Genomic DNA, 17,130 nt, shown 5'->3' on the forward strand with positions numbered 1-17,130 from the left:
CAGGCAGCAGTGACAGTGCAAAGTGGGGGTAGAACGGAGGTGGGAAGGTTTAAAGTATAAAGAGAGATAATAGAATCCATAGGAAAGATATCACTGAGAAAGAAATTGGATTGTGGGGGCTGAGTGAAGGGTACTAGAATGACTGCTAGGCTTCAAGTTTGGATGTAGTATCACTTAATAAGGTAGATAATAGAAGTACAGGTTTTGTTTTTGTTTTGAGGGTAGGTGAGGAGGCAAAAAGGATAATAAATCCAGTCTTTCCTTAAGCTCAAGGTACCAAAGGGACACATAAGTGTGCATGTTAGTCTTCTTTTGATGCTATCATCAGGTCACCCACTCTCACAAATGGTTTTCTTTGTTGTTGTTGTTGTTTTTGGGATGGAATCTCACTCTCTCTTTTGCCCAGGCTGGAGTTTAGTGGCATGATCTTGGCTCACTGCCACCTCTGCCTCTGGAGTAGCTGGGATTACAGGCAAGTGCCACCACATCCAGCTAATTTTTGTATTTTTTGGGTAGAGACAGGGTTTTGCCACGTGGGCCAGGCTCGTCTCCAACTCCTGAGCTCAAGTGATCTGCCCGTTTTGGCCTCCCAAAGTGCTGGGATTATAGGTATGAGCCACTGCACCTGGCCACAAATGTCTCTGTGTGTGTGTGTGTGTGTGTGTGTGTGTGCGTGTCTTTGAGGCAGCATAATCTTTCCAAGCTTTTTATGTGCTATGAGGCCCCCTAAAAAGGAATCGGATGAATAAACAGGTTGTATGTTGGTAACTATAAGATAAATAGTACTTTAATAATTTGAAGAAATATGAAATCTTAACACTTTGTGAAGCCAACGGGGGTGGACCACTTGAGCCCAGAAATTGGAGACTAGCCTGGACATCATGACAAAACCCCGTCTCTACAAAAAATACAAAAATTAGCTGGGCATGGTGGATGCACGCCTGTAGTTCCAGCTACTCAGGAGGCTAAAGTGGGAGGACCACCTGAGCCAGGGAGCTCCAGGTTGCAATAAGCAGAGATTACACCACTGCATTCTAGCCCGGGCAACAGAGTGAGACCCTGTCTCAAAAAAATAATAAATAAAATAATAATTTGAAGAAATGGTCCTTAGCATTATAGTACTATGATCTCATTTCATATATAAATAAAACATGGCAGCATGAGTAACAAGTCCAATCTGCTTTCCATTATACTGTAATAACAGTAAAGTAGATGTGATAAAATAAGATGAATTACTTTATCTCTTTGAAATTACTTCCTGATTGGTTGGCAGTGCATACTCCATAGTACAAGTTTTATTGGCTTTTGCAATAAAGAAAAAAATTTTAAAAAGTAACAGATCTTAAATGCAGTTTTCCTGTATTGCTATTAATATAATTACTGAACCTAATTTCCTTATGTTGCTAATTATTTTTGTATTATTTTTCAAACAAATGCTTTTTAGCTATATTAATTTTTAGAAACATACTAGTGCATTAGGATATTTTCTAGGAAACTAAGCACATAAAAATACCCACGATTGTACTTAAAATATTAGCCTTGTCTCTTATGCGTATATTACATTCACTCAAACTTTCAAAAATTTTTTTTCGACACGGAGTCTAGCTTTGTCGCCAGACTGGAGTGCAGCGATGCGATCTCGGCTCTCTGCAACCTCAGCCTCCTGGGCTCAAGCAATTCTCGTGCCTCAGCCTCCTCAGGAGCTGGGACTACAGGCGTGTGCCACCACGCCTGGTTAATTTTTGTATTTTTAGTAGAAATGCGGTTTCACAATGTTGGCCAAGCTAGTCTCGAACTCCTGGCCTCAAGTGATATCCCACCTCGACCTCCCAAAGTGCTGGGATTACATACAGGCTTGAGCAGCCGCGCCCGGCCATATTCACTTAAACATTTAATGACCCAGGAGAACATCCATCTAGGATTTTAAGTTGTACTCACAATGCTTTTATTTTCTGTTTCGATCAAAATAGTCTATTGATGACAATATTTGTGAGCCCATTCATTTCTAAGATATCAAATTGTTAGTCTACCCAGTTTCCTTCAAACTTTACCTACCATCGTCAAGATCTAAAGGAATTCACTACCTCTTCTTCTCCCTAGAAAAAAAAAAATCGCTCCTCCCCCTCTCCCAACCCCCCGAAACACAATCCATTCCAGAAAAGGAAAGAAGAGGGGACGCAAAGTGGAATAAGTTACGACGCGCGACCCAGCGCACAGAAACGGGACCAAAGCCCAGGCTCGAGAGGGAGACGAGGAATCAGTAACCACAGCCGGAGGATCTTGGCTATTTGCCAGAAGAGAACTGACTGGTGCTAAGAAACCAGAGACAGAGCGAATGACAGGAAGGGAAAGAGGGCCCACCCTTGGGACTGCCTGAAACACTCAAAGAATGAAAAAGAAACGTCGGGAATCCGAGACGGGCTGCTGTCGGCCAGAGCGACCAGCCAGGTTAATAACCAGCTCCGAAGCCCGCCACACGGGTGAGAGACCTTTGGGAAGGAAACTGCGCCTGGGGACGGCCTGCTCGAAGGAAACTGATAACCAGGAAGCCTACGGCCGCTTCGCTTCCAAAATCCAGAGTCGGAGCCCTGGCGCCCTATAGCTGCCGTCAGACACCTCACCGGGTCTGACGGCCGGCCTAGAGGCGGAGCCCGAGCTCTTTCCCCGCCCTCTAACGGCGACCCGGACTGCGTTCTCAGTGCGCCGGCGTAGGGTGAGGCCGGACTCTATTTGGCGATTAAGCGTGAGGCTGCGTTCACTACCCGGCATGCTGTGCGCTAGTGACGGCCCTCCGCCTATCCCCTTCCCAACTCTCCCCCCACCCCTCCCGCCGCGGCCCCCCTTCCCCTAAAGTGAGTGAGTGAGACGGGCAGATGGAGGAGGGACTGTAATGGCGGCGGCCGGCAGCTCCCTGCTCTGACCCACGGCAGGCACACAGTAACGACCCCTTCCCCGCCCCTCTCCCGGCCGGCCTCCGCCCCGCAGCCAGCGCGGGGCCACCCTCTCCGGCCCTTCCCCCAGCTGTCGGCGTCTCGCCCTGCGCCCCGGCCGGGGCCCCACACACAATGGACGAGCTTGCCGGAGGCGGTGGTAGCGGACCGGGGATGGCGGCCCCTCCCCGGCAGCAGCAGGGACCTGGGGGGAACCTGGGCCTTTCGCCGGGGGGGAACGGAGCGGCGGGCGGCGGGGGTCCTCCGGCCTCCGAGGGAGCGGGTCCCGCGGCAGGCCCCGAGCTGTCCCGGCCGCAGCAGTACACTATCCCGGGGATACTGCACTACATCCAGCACGAGTGGGCTCGGTTCGAGATGGAGCGGGCGCACTGGGAGGTGGAACGGGCCGAACTGCAGGTACCTCGTTGGGGTCGGTGTGCGGGACGGCTGCGGCGGCTGGGTTCCCGGCCGGGGGGTGGGGCCGGGGACTCCCCTCAGCTGGAGCCGGTGCCTTGGGAGGCCAAGCGGAACCTACCTGTGCTGCTCGGGGTGTGATGGTCCTCTCAACGGCTTTTCTTGGAGTCCCCCTCCCTCTTTCCCGCAGAAGCTTGCTCCCCAACCTTCACTAGCTACGCGGTGCGGGCCTCCTCCGGGCAGCCATTTTGGCTTTTAGTATGGCGTCTGCGGGGGCTCCTCCGGAGGCGGCCTTCCCGGGTCTCCGGGGCTTGGGGCCGAGCACCTTTCTGGGAGAGTCCCGTTTGGGGCCTCTCGACCCAGAGTTTGCTCTTGTTTGTTCCTCTTGAGATGAAGAGCCTGAAGAGAATGACTAGGATAGGCATCTTACCCCCCTTTTCCGGACCACCCCCCTTTCCTATTTGGCATATCTGGCCCCCTCCCTCAGTCTTGGTACGCACTTGCCGCTTGACAGCCACGCTTCTTTCCTGGGCTGCTACGGTGCACAGTGACTTGGGACTGATCTGTGAAGTTTTATTTCCCATCGTCAACTTTTTAAGTACTTTCTTACCTGAGATGCTGCCTTAGTCACTTGGATTCTCTGTAGTTATTCCTTACTTAGTGACTCATCAACGCTTTCAGTACTGAATTTTTTTTTCACAGTACTCTTCACTAGATCTCCTTTCCCCATCTCTTTATCCATTAAAAACCCAACCAGACGATCGATGCTGTACTTATGAAACGACTGAAGAGATTTAATGTTCGCTTGAACTGAAATGTAGTTAAATCATGTTACTTGTGCAGGAGAAGCGAAGTGAGATGTTCTTAGGACCCTTCATAGTTGAGCTTGACTCGATCCTCATGATGTGAACTTTTGATAGGCTACACATTTGGAAGCTGTTGGTAGTTAACAGCTCATGTCCTGGTTCTTAAAATTGCTGCATCTTTTTGAAAGGATTATTTAACTTTCTTGGGTATTTGTGTTTATTTTTAAGTACCTTTCCAGGGCAAATTTAGACTTAGAAGCAAAAAGCATGCGTCTAAATAGTATTGCACCTGTTCTTCAGATTGTTGTATATTTAGGAGGTAAGCAGTATTTGCTGTCGTATATGTCATATGCCTATGGTGAATAGTTAGGCAAATGTGGTGCTGAAAGGAGGAGGATTGGATTAACTAGAAAGGGTATCCTCAAACAAAGGGTGTCCTCTTTAGTTTGGTTCTGAACTAGTAAACTTTTATATGACTGCACAAAGTGGCTGAAGTTAAACTTTTCAAAAGTAAAAAATTCTTGGGTATTTTGACACTGTATGAAGTCTTAAAAAATTGTAACACTTGTTATTTCATAGCTTTACAATTGTGTTTTGATATAATATTGGGCTTTAAAATTATATAACTTTAAAAAAGCTGAAGTCAAAACTGGTTTCTTTTAAGTTGTGTATAGTCTTGCTTTAAAATACTTAAAATTTATAGAATTCTGTTGGTATACAGCTTTCTACTACATACTGTAAACTTAATTTTCTGTGTGAGTAAAGTTAGGCATTTGTTTTTAAAATTTGGATTGACAAATGCATTAAGGTCTAGGCTCACTAAGTAATACTTCACCAATCCCTGCTATGGTTTCTTTGACCTTTGTACTATTGTATGCAAGTTTTGATTTTAACACTCTTTAAATTAGCAATTGCATTTTTCACCCATAAACTTCACTAATGTGAGGAGCTGAGAAGAAAGGTATCTTGTGCGCAAATTAGTAAAACCTATACTATATATTAAAGAAGCCTTTATTGCCTGCTCTAGCATTTGCTTTCCCTTCTTGGTCTCCTCTCCTTAACGGCAGCAGCAAAGTATTTTAAGGAAGATTCCTTTTGCTTGCTTGCTTGCTTTCAGTTCTATTGGTACAGTAGTTCTGTTATTAGCTATCCTAAGTTTTTGTTTGTTTCCTTGTTTTGAAGAAGTCCTACAGTGTTTCTACACTTATTTCATACTGATTCTTTTGGAATAAAATGTTCATGATGGCATTGGTTTTTTTTGTGTTATATATTTAAAATGTTTTATTGGGTTAACTTAGTTAATAAGGTATCTAGTTTCCATCAGGAATATTGAATTTGCCTTAGGTGCCTTCAGTCTACTGAGATTGCTTGTGAGATGCATGTTTTAAAATGTATGTGTTGAATACATATTTGTGGGAGGATGTAGTGAAGCGTCAGTGGATTTTTACTGTAAACTTAAACTTATTTTTAAGAAAGACAATCTAGAAATAAGACAACTTACATATTATTGTGTACAGTCTCCGGTGCGCTGTCATCTACACATATTTTTAAAGTGTTAATTATGGAATAGTTTCAATAGAGAACGTGAACTTAAGGAATACACCATATTGATGTAAAATTTTAATGGGGACTATTATTTTCCCTGGCTTTGGGAGAGATATTAAAAGGAACTTTGCAGTATGATTCTGTTCTCCGTAAAAAGAATTCATAGTAAAGGTCTTAGAAACTTGGAACGAAACCAAAGGATCACCTCTTAAAGCTCTTCTGTCTCTGATTCTTCCTTACCTTGAACTCAGGTAAAGCATTGTTAGTAAGGTCATAGGACAGTCATTTCTTAACTTTTACATAACATGAATTACCAAAATTCCACAGACAGTCCACTTCAAGCCCTAGATCAATCCAGATCTCCAGAGAATAAGAGGCCTGCATATTTTTTAAAGTTCTACAAGTGATTCTTTCTTCACAGTAGTGCCTGTTAGAGAGAAAAATCACTACACTACACTTTTCTTTTTTGTAATTTCATAGTAGATTCATTAAAATCTTGTCATGGAAAAGACACTAGGATTTGCAAATCACTATTCTAGACCAGCTTTTGAAAATCCTGAAAATAGAAAATTTAGGAGATTCCCCCCTTAGAAATGAAGAAATGAAGCAAAATATTTCCTACTAACTTAAGGATCTTTAAGCAGCAACATCTATCATGTTACGACTTCTAAAAGTTAGAAACTGCCAGTTAATCAGCACTATAACCTTCTGCGGTAGGTATTCCTATTTTACAGGTGAGGAGACAAATTTAGGTAGGTTAAATAATTTTGCTAGGGTCACCTAGCCATAAACTATTGCAGCTGAGATTCAAACCCAGGTCTGTCTGATTCCAAAGCCTGTGGTCATATCACCACTCATGTAACCATTATGTTATACTGTCTTAGCACTTTTTTATAGAGTGGAATCTGACTTGTAATTCTTCGTCTAGTTTTGTGTGGCCCACACCACTTGAGTACATTTCAGTGAAGTTGTATTGAGCCCCCATGATGCTGCTGCAAAGCATAGTTTATATATATTGCTAATGTGTCCTTATATTTTTCTTTGTAGTTTGTATATAGTAAGTGGATTTTGGGTATATACAAAATACTTGTTTGCCAAATGTAGAAATACGACATACCTAATACAAGAAAATGTAGTTAAAGAGTTTTTGTTCTTTTTTTTTTTTTTCTGAGACGGAGTCTGGCTCGACTGTTGCCTGGGCTAGAGTGCAGTGGCGCCATCTCAGCTCCCAGCAACCTCCGCCTCCGGGTTCATGCCATTCTGCTGCCTCAGCCTCCCAAGTAACTGGGACTACAGGTGCCCGCCACCACGCCTGGCTAATTTTTTCATATTTTTAGTAGAGATGGGGTTTCACCGTGTTAGCCAGGATGGTCTCGATCTCCTGACATCGTGGTCTGCCCACTTTGGCCTCCCAAAGTGCTGGGATTACAGGCTTGAGCCACCGCGCCTGACTGACAGTGATTTTTCATAAAGGTGTTGCCTTTATTCTGGGATTTTTTCCCTTCATACATTTTAACTGTTAGGCGTTTCCTTTTTCAGATGATGGTGATAGTAAAGTTAAAAAAATTTTATTGATGGTATTAAGGGAGTCCACTACCTTGTGTCAGATTCCCTGTTTCTTTTTGAAGTCCTTGAAATGAAGTTTAGGGACCACTGATCTAGAATTCTCTGTATGCTCCTCCACTACCCATTAACCCCACTCTATAGTCTGCCTTTTCGCACTACTCTCCCCTCACTCCCTTCTAAACACTTTGTATAATACTGTGTTTTCTGTTCATGATTGACCTTCAAATTGCCAAATCCTGTGGCCTTATAGACCATATGTACCTAATCAACAGTCTGCTGTTAACAAATTCTTCAAAATTCTTTTCTTTTGCTTCCACTCTGTTTTTCCTGTCATCCACTTACCACTTTTCTTCATATGTTTTCTTTCTTTTGTTCCCAGTTGTTGTTACATGGGGTTCTGGTTCTATTTTATGTTTTCACTGTATATTCAGAATCAGATTTTTGGCTACCATGTACCGTCTTAATAATACCTAACATTGATTTACTCTTTCCTAAGTGTTATTCCTGTGCTCCAGTATTTCAGTATTCATTTAATTCGTTCAGTATTCATTTAATTCTCAAAACAACTCAGTGAGGTTGATACAGGTATAATTGGTGTCTTTTTTTTTTCTTTTTTCTGACACTGCCATATTGAGGTCCAGAGGTTAAGTAATCTATGCCACTAGTAGGCAGTAGAACTGGGATTTAAACTTAGACTACCTGTAGAGGCCGTGTTCTTAACCACTACTAGATTTTTGGCATCCAGATGTCCCTTGTATTTCTAATTTCCTGTTTAGTTTTTCTTCCTCCAATTCAATGCATCCATTCAGTTAATCTCAAGTGCCTGCCTCTTCCCCTTGACAAAACACACTTGTTCATTCTTTATTCCTTGCCGCATTAAAGTTAACAGTATCCTCCCCATCCCTAGTACTGTAGAGGTCATTGAACTTTCCCCCTGCGTATGTTTGGCCTGTGAGTTTTATTGATTCCAGCATGATTATTTGGTGGTATTTGAGTGCGATTTTATGCTAGATCCTGGGTGTATAATGATGTATGAGACAAATACTTTGTCCTCAGGGAGCTTATACTCTAGAAATACTTTTTTTTTTTTTTCAAGAGAGGGTCTTGCTCCATTGCCCAGGCTGGAGTGCAGTGGTGCCAACATGGCTCACTGTAGCCTCAGCCTCCTGAGCTCAAGTGATCCTCCTGCCACAACCTTCTGAGTAGGTGGGACTACAGACATGTGCTATCACACCAAGCTGTTTTTATTTTTAGTTCAGATAGGTTCACAGTTTGTTGCCCAGGCTGGTTTCAAACTCCTGGGCTCAAATGATTCTCCCGCTTCATCCTCCCAAAGTCCAAAGTGTTGGGATTACAGGTATGAGCCACCATGCCCGGCCAATGAAATGTTACAAACAACAAATTAACAGAATGCTGAGAGAATAAATGGTGATAGGAAACCTGTATATGTAATGGAGTTTCAGATAATACCTAATATTTATTGAGCACTTTTTTTTTTAGAGACAGAGTTTTTGCTCTGTCACTCAGGCTGGAGTGCAGTGGTGCCATTTCAGCTCACTGCAACCTTCACCGCCGGGGTTCAGGCGATTCTCATGCCTCAGTCTTCTGAGTAGCTGGAATTACAAGCACCCATCAACACGCCTGGCTGATTTTTTTTTTTTTTGTTTTGAGACGGAGTCTCGCTTTGTCACCCGTGCTGGAGTACAGTGGCCGGATCTCAGCTCACTGCAAGCTCCGTCCCCCGGGTTTACGCCATTCTCCTGCCTCAGCCTCTGGAGTAGCTGGGACTACAGGGGCCCGCCACCTCGCCCGGCTAGTTTTTTTTTTTTCTATTTTTTAGTAGAGATGGGGTTTCACCATGTTAGCCAGGATGGTCTCGATCTCCTGACCTCGTGATCCACCCATCTCGGCCTCCCAAAGTGCTGGGATTACAGGCTTGAGCCACCGCGCCCGGCCTGATTTTTGTGTTTTTAGTAGAGACGGAGTTTCACCATGTTGGCCAGGCTGGTTTTGAACTCCTGACCTCGAGTGATCTGCCCACCTCAGCCTCCCAAAGTGCTGGGATTACAGGCGTGAGCCACTGTGCCTGACCTATTGAACACTTTCTATATGCCTGACATTATTTTAGGTTCTTCAATACAGTTAATTCTCATAAAGTTCCTAAATGTATACTTTTAGATCTGAAGTATCAGGAATACCTAATTGTACAAAGAGCATTCCAGTTGGAAGCTACAGCATTTAGCAGAAGTTCTAAAGTAGGAAAGAGCTTCATTTAAACTGTGTGAACTGGCCAAGTGTAGTGTCTCATGCTTGTAGTTCCAGCACTTTGGGAGGTTGAAGTGGGAGGATCACTTGAGCCCAGGAGCTGGAGTCCAACTTGGGCAACAGTGAGACCCTGTCTCTAAAAAAGAAAATGTGTGAACTGGACTATAATGATTCAAAAGGCTAAGTAATATAGATAACATCAGTATCCTAAAATATATTCTAATTCACTGATTCTTGATTTTTTGGGGGATTGTGTAGTCCCCTTTGCATATATTATGAAACCTATGGAGCCTTTTATAGTTTTTTTCCAAAAAGGGTAAGAAAATTTTACTTAGAATGCCCATGAAGCCTGACTGCTGACCTAAGGAAGTAACTGATTTAATCTGTGCTTTTTGTTTCTGTACTGACATTGCCTTAGTTCAGAGTACTCCTCCTGCCGGAATTCTTTTTTTTTTTTTTTTTTTTTTTTTTTTTGAGACAGAGTCTCGCTCTGTCACCCAGGCTGGAGTGCTGTGGCCGGATCTCAGCTCACTGCAAGCTCCGCCTCCCGGGTTCACGCCATTCTCCTGTCTCAGCCTCCCGGGTAGCTGGGACTACAGGCGCCACCACGTCGCCCGGCTAGTTTTTTGTAGTTTTTAGTAGAGACGGGGTTTCACCGTGTTAGCCAGGATGGTCTCGATCTCCTGACCTCGTGATCCGCCCGTCTTGGCCTCTCAAAATGCTGGGATTACAGGCTTGAGCCACCGCGCCCGGCACCTGCCGGAATTCTTTGAGATAATCTCCTTACAGGTTTGTTTCATCCATTGCACCTCTTAACAGTTTATCCTTTATATCATAAATGTGATTGTATTACGTATAACCCTCCTTTCCTTTTTTTATGAAAAGTTTCAAACATGTATGAAAATAATATAGTATTGTGACCTCCCACAAACCTGTCACTCATCTTAAACAGTAACAACTCATGATCAGTCTTGTTTTACCTGTACTTCTATCCAGTCATTGTCCATTCCAAGTTATTATTTTCTATTATTTTATTTATTTTTAAGAGACAGGGTCTCGCTATGTTGCCCAGGCTGGAGTGCAGTGGTGCAATCTTTGCTCACTGCAGCCTCAAAACTCCTGGGTTCAAATGGTCTTCCCACCTCAGCCTCCCAAATAGCTTGGACTATAGTCCAAGTGCCACCACGCTTGGCTAATTTTGTTTTTAGTAGAGACGGGATCTTTCTATGTTGTCTAGGCTGGTCTTGAGATCATGGCCTCAAGCAATCCTCCTACCTTGGCGTCTCAAGAGTGCTGGGATTAAAGCATGAGCCCCTATGCCTGGCATTGTTTTTTGGTTTTTTTTTTTTGTTTTTTTTTTTTTTTTTTTTTTTTGAGACGGAGTCTTGCTCTGTCACCCAGGCTGGAGTGCTGTGGCCGTATCTCAGCTCACTGCAAGCTCTGCCTCCCGGGTTTACACCATTCTCCTGCCTCAGCCTCCCGGGTAGCTGGGACTACAGGCGCCGCCACCTTGCCCGGCTAGTTTTTTGTAGTTTTTAGTAGAGACGGGGTTTCACCGTGTTAGCCAGGATGGTCTCAATCTCCTGACCTCGTGATCCGCCCATCTCGGCCTCCCAAAGTGCTGGGATTACAGGCTTGAGCCACCGGGCCCAGCTGGCATTGTTTTTTTTAAAATTTTTTAAATTTTTTTTTTGAGGCAGAGTCTCGCTGTGTTGCCCAGGCTGGAGTGCAGTGGTGCGATCTCAGCTCACTGCAGGCTCCGTTCCCCCCACCCACCCCCGTTTCAAACGATTCTTATGCCTCAGCCTCCAGAGTAGTTGGGATTACAGGTGTGTCATGCCTGGCTAATTTTTTGAAGTTTTCGTAGGGATGGGCTTTCACCATGTTGGCCAAGCTGGTCTCAAACTCCTGACCTCAGGTGATCTGCCCACCTTGGCCTCCCAAAATGCTGGGATTACAGGTGTGAGCCACCATACCCGGCCTAAATTTTCTTTTCTTCTATAAGTGCTTGAAGTTACAGAGTTCTGAAGTTGTTGAGCTTCTCTCTGCTGTTGATTTGAGCAAGTTCCAGGCACCGATGGCTTTCATCTTCTCATTTTCTGCTTCTTTTGCAAGTTGATCAACAAGCTCAATTAAACCACCAATGATTTTTTGAAACTGGCCAATTTTGTCCACAAAGTTCTTACATTCTTTCTTGAGCTTTATGGTCTACTGGGTAATCTCTGAGTCCAACACCCACAGCTTGTTAAACTCATCAAAGTGCAGTCCCTCTTCACCCATAATGTCTTTTACCATAGGTGTTTCCCATCCAGCTTCCCTAGAGAAGCTCTGCTCTGAAGGAGTGACAGTGGCAGGAGGAGGTGTGTCATAGGAACAAGGGTCAAGAAAGAATAAAGTTTGCTTGCTTGTCACAGGTATTGTTCATTCAACACAGATTTCTTGGAGTGCCCACTACATGCCAACACTGCTGGATGCTGGGGGTACAAAGATGAATACAACATGGTGCCCACCCTGCTAGCCCTGTGGCGGCAGCTTACTGTGACCCAGGCTGATGTAGACTGGCAGCTTCTCCCCGTCACTGGCAGTTGTTACGCAGGCAGCCTGCCTCGGCTGTTGCCATGACTGCAGAGACTCTTTACCCATGACCTGAAATATGTTTTTATTAAGGTTTTTTTTTTTGCAAAATGCTTTTAAATTTATTTAAATTAATTTCCTTTTTTTTTTTAAATTGAGGCTTCGTTTTGTTGCCCAGGCTGGGGTGCAGTGGGTGCGATCCTGGCTCACTGCAACCTCTGCCTCCCAGGTTCAAGCAATTCTCCTGCCTCAGCCTCATGAGTAGCTGGGATTACAGGCATGCACCACCATGCCCAGCTAATTATTTTGTATTTTTAGTAGACATGGGGTTTCACCATGTTGGCCGGGCTGGTCTCGAACTCCTGACCTTAAGTGATCACCCACCTTGGCCTCCCAAAGTGCTGGGATTACAGGTGTAAGCCACCATGCCCAGCCTAAATAACTGTGTATGCTCACTTTTGTGTGTACACACTCACTACCCCTCATAAGACCATTGCAGTTTTAGGTTCACAGCAAAGTTTATCAGAAAGTACAAGCAGTCACCTACCCTAATGTTTTGCCTTTTCCAGAATACATTCATATACCTTCCCATGGTACTCTTGGGGGAAATTTATTCCAGGAGTTCTCCTCCAGGATACAAAATTATTAGATGCCCAAGTCCCTCAATACAATGACTTCGTAACTTATGCACATCTTCCTGTATATTTTAAATCTCTAGATTACTTACAATTAATACAATCTAAATGCTATGTAAATAGTTGTTATACTTTTTTAAAAATTTTTATTTGAGACAGGGTCTCAGTCTGTCACCCAGGCTGGAGGGCAGTGAAACAATCACTGCTCACTGCAGCCTCGACCTCTGGGTTCAGGTGATCCTCCCATCTCAGCCTTCTGAGTAACTAGGACTACAGGCACCCGCCACCACACCTGACTAATTTTTGTATTTTTTCTAGAGACAGAGTTTTGCTAAGTTGCCGAGGCTGGTTTCAAGCTCCTGGACTCAAACGATCTGCCCTCCTCGGCCTCCCAAAGTGCTAGGATTACAGGTGTCAGCTACTGCACCTGGCTAGTTGCTATAATTTTTAAAAACTATTTTTTGTGTGGGTGCGGTGGCTTATGCCTGTAATCCCAGCACTTTAGAAGGCCAAGGCGGGTGGATCACAAGGTCAGGAGTTTGAGACCAGCCTGGCCAATATGGTGAAACCCTGTTTCTACTAAAAATACAAAAATTAGCCAGGTGTGGTGGCACACGCCTGTAATCCCAGCTACTTAGGAAGCTGAGGGCAGGAAAATCACTTTAACCCAGAGGCGAAGGTTGTAGTGAGTTGAGATCACGCCACTGCACTTCAGCCTGGGTGACAGAGCGAGACTCTGTCTCAAAATATATATATATATTTTTATTATTTTTCCAGAATATTTTTGCCTTGCCATTGGTTGAATCTGTAAATGGGGAACCCTTGGATACAGAGGGTGGCCTTAGTTTGAATCATATAATATGTAGCCTTTTCACTTAGTAGCAGTGCATTTAAGGCTTCTCCTTGTCTTTTCTATGGGTTATTTCTTTTTAGTGCTGAACAATATTCCATTTATGGATGTACCACAGTTTGTCTGTTCACCTTTTGGAGGGTATCTTGGTTACTTTCAAGTTTTGTCAATTACGAGTAAAGGCTATAAACATCCATGTGCAGGTTTTGTGTGGACGTATGAGTTTTCATGTAATTTGAGTAAATACCAGGGAGTGTGATTGTTGGATCATATGGTAAGATTATATTAAGAAACTGCCAAATGGTCTTCCAAAATGGCTGTACCATTTTGCATTCCCACCAGTAATGAGTGAGAATTATTATTGCTCCACTTTCAGCTTTTGGAGTTGTAGTGTTTTGGATTTTAACCGTTTTGGTAGTTACATAGTGGTATCTCACTGTTTTTAATTTACATTTCCCTAATGAAAAACAGTATTGAAGCTAGGCATGGTAACATGTGCCCGAAGTCCCAGCTGCCTGGTGGAGGGGTGAGATGGAGGATTGCTTGAACCCCAGAGGTTGTGGCTACTATGATCCATGATTGCTCCACTGCACTCCAGCCTGGGTGACAGAGTGAGTCCCTGTCTCACAAGGTTCTGTAGAGGACTGCTGGGAACAGAACTGAATTTCTAAAAGTAAATGTCTTGACAGCTGCTTTCCAAGGCCTGGCTGTAAGTATGGTCTGCAGTGCCAAAAGGAGCATACACCTCTTCTTAAAATTGAGGGTGTTGGCTGGGCACGGTGGCTCATGCCTATAATCCCAGCACTTTGGGAGGCCGAGGCAGGTGGATCACCTGAGGTCAGGAGTTTGAGACCAGCCTGACCAACATGGTGAAACCCTGTGTCTACTAAAAGTACAAAAAATTAGCTGAGTGTGATGGCACGTCTGTAGTTCCAGCTACTCGGGAGGCTGAGACAGGAGAATTGCTTGTACCCGGGAGGCGGAGGTTGCAGTGAGACGAGATTGTGCCATTGTACACCAGCCTGGGTGATGAATGAAACTCCGTCTCAAAAAAAAAAAAAAATTGAAAGTGTTTAAGCCCAAGATGAAACTGGATTCTATTTAAGAGATGTGCTTACGTGTATAAAGCAAAGAATAACATAGTCAAATGGAACAAAACTAGAGTAATTGGGGAAGCGCAACTCATACCTGTGGAAACAGTGGCATGGTTCGTGTCAAATTCTGAAGCAGCCTTCCTGGTAAGGCTACTGGACACAGAATATCCTTCAAGGAAAGTAATGAAAAGTAAATAAATAAAAGTGGGTGTGAGGCCGGACGTGGTGGCGCTTATGCCTGTAGTCCCAGCACTTTGGGAGGCCAAGGCGGGCGTGTCACTTGAGGTCAGGAGTTTGAGACCAGCCTGACCAATGTGGTCATCTTGTCTCTACAGAAAAATACAAAAATTAGCCAGGCATTGTGGCGCATGCCTGTAATCCCACCTACTTGGGAGGCTGAGGCAGGAGAATCACTTGAACCTGGGAGGTGGAGGTTGTAGTGAGCCAAGATTGCGCCACTGTACTCTAGCCTAGGCGACAGACTCCAGCCTGGGCAACAGAGTGAGACCCTGCTTTTTTTTTTTTTTTAAGTGGGTTTGTGCTCTTGTAATGAAAAAGAAAAAAGGTTTAAAAAGGATGTGCTTTTGACCAATATGTAATGCTGTTTCAGGGTAGTACCAGTATCTTGTGTTCAGTGGAACCAAGGTAAACATAAGGTACTGGTATTACCTTGAGATAGCATTAACACCTAAGCGGTTTCAGTGAACAAGATTTAAAAGACTAGAATTAAAGCAATTATAAATGCGCAGTAAAATTTTGGACTACTTTTAGATAGACTTTATAAAAAGACTTAAAAATTCCTATTAAAAATTTTGCACTTTGGCCAGGTGTGGTGGCTCATACCTGTAATCCCAACACTTTTGGAGGCCGAGGCAGGTGGATCACGAGGTTAGGAGTTGGAGAACAGCCTGACCAACATGGTGAAACCCCGTCTCTACTAAAAATACAAAAATTAGCAGGGTGATGTCACGTACCTGTAATTCCAGCTACTCAGGAGACTGAGGCAGGAGAATCACTTGAACTTGGGAGGTGGAGGTTGCAGTGGGCCGAGATCACATCACTGCACTCCAGCTTGGGCAACAGAGCAAGACTGTCTCAACAACAACAACAACAACAACAAAAATTTTTGCGCTTTCAGGACACTTACAGGCTCCTTCCTATAATCCCAGCACTTTGGGAGACCAAGGCAGGAGGATAACTTGAAGTCAGGAATTCAAGACCAATCTGGGCAACAAAGTGATACCCTGTCTGTCTACAAGAAAATTAAAAAATTTAGCTGGACACAATGGTGTTGTGCCTGTAGTCCCAGCTACTCGGGAAGCCAGGGCGGGAGGATCACTTCAGCCCAAGGGTTCAAGGCTGCTGTGAGCCATGATAGCACCACTGCACTCTCGTCTGGGCAACAGACTGAGACTGTCTCAAAAAAAAAAAAAAAATAGTAATAATAGTAATGATGATTGCTTTGAGAAGCCAAGGCAGGAGGATTGGTTGAGGCCAGGAGTTCGACACCAGCCTGGGCAACATAGTGAGACTCCCCGCTTTCTACAGAAAAGAAAAAAATTAGCCGGACATAGTGATGTGCACCTATAGTCCTAGCTTTGGAGGCTCAGGCGAGAGGATTGCTTGAGCTCAGGAGTTTGAAGCTGTCATCAAGTCACTGCACTTCAGCCTGGTAAAAGACTCTGTCTATTAAAAAAAATTATATTTTGAATAAGTAATATGTGGTTCAAAATTAGGTCTTATACTCACCATGATCCTGTCTACTACCCCCACCGCCAAGTTAGTAATCGACTACTTTTTTTTTAGTCTGTGTGTGTCCCTCTGTAGTGTTTTTTATGTAGGTAGTTGAAAGCAAATATGTTTTCGTCCTTTTCTGGTACAACGTGGCAAACTATATAACCTATTTTTCCCTATAATTTTTTCTTTTTTTGAGATGGAGTTCTTGCTCTTTCGCCCAGGCCAGAGTGCAGTGATGCGATCTTGGCTCACTGCAACCTCTACCTCCTGGGCTCAATTGATCCTCCCACTTCAGCCTTCCAAGTTTGGGACTACAGGAACGTGCTTCGACACCTGACTATTTTGTTGTTGTTGTTTTGTAGAGATGGAGGTTTCCCTATATTATCCAGGCTAGTCTTGAACTTCTGGGCTCAAGCATTCTGCCCACCTCAGCCTCTCAAAGTGCTGGGATTATAGGCGTAAACCACTGCCTACTTTACTTTTTCATTTAGCATGTTGAGAGATCATTCCAAACCTGCTAATAGAGAGCATCCTCACTTCTTTTTTTCTTTTTTTCTTATTGCCCAGGGTAGAGTGCAGTGGCGCAATCTCAGCTCACTGCAACCTCTGCCTTCCGGTTTCAAGTGATTCTCCTGCCTCAGCCTCTCAAGTCGCTGGCATTACAGGCACCCGCCACCACGCCCATCTAATTTTTTTGTGTTTTTGGTAGAGATG

The 17,130-nt window shown here is 44.1% G+C and overlaps 2 protein-coding genes and 1 pseudogene across 7 annotated transcripts in view; 1 reads left to right on the forward strand and 2 right to left on the reverse strand.

The window, feature by feature from the left end:
• Positions 1-3,718, reverse strand: part of AP4S1 (adaptor related protein complex 4 subunit sigma 1) — a 114,181-nt gene extending 110,463 nt beyond the window's left edge. For all 3 annotated transcript variants that reach the window (XM_030931678.1, XM_030931679.1, XM_010374663.2), the window contains exon 1: positions 3,466-3,718. The gene's annotated coding sequence lies outside the window, so the exon portion shown is untranslated. The remainder of the gene's footprint in view (positions 1-3,465) is intronic.
• STRN3 (striatin 3) overlaps positions 2,208-17,130 on the forward strand; it is a 137,389-nt gene continuing 122,466 nt past the window's right edge. For all 4 annotated transcript variants that reach the window (XM_010374662.2, XM_030931677.1, XM_010374660.2 and 1 more), the window contains exon 1: positions 2,208-3,347. In XM_010374662.2, the coding sequence (XP_010372964.1) occupies positions 3,066-3,347 (282 nt within the window). In that variant the 5' untranslated portion in view covers positions 2,208-3,065. The remainder of the gene's footprint in view (positions 3,348-17,130) is intronic.
• LOC104671232 lies at positions 11,514-11,821 on the reverse strand (annotated as a pseudogene).

The sequence above is a fragment of the Rhinopithecus roxellana genome, chromosome 5 (genome assembly GCF_007565055.1).
Source record: "Rhinopithecus roxellana isolate Shanxi Qingling chromosome 5, ASM756505v1, whole genome shotgun sequence".
Classification (NCBI taxonomy): domain Eukaryota; kingdom Metazoa; phylum Chordata; class Mammalia; order Primates; family Cercopithecidae; genus Rhinopithecus; species Rhinopithecus roxellana.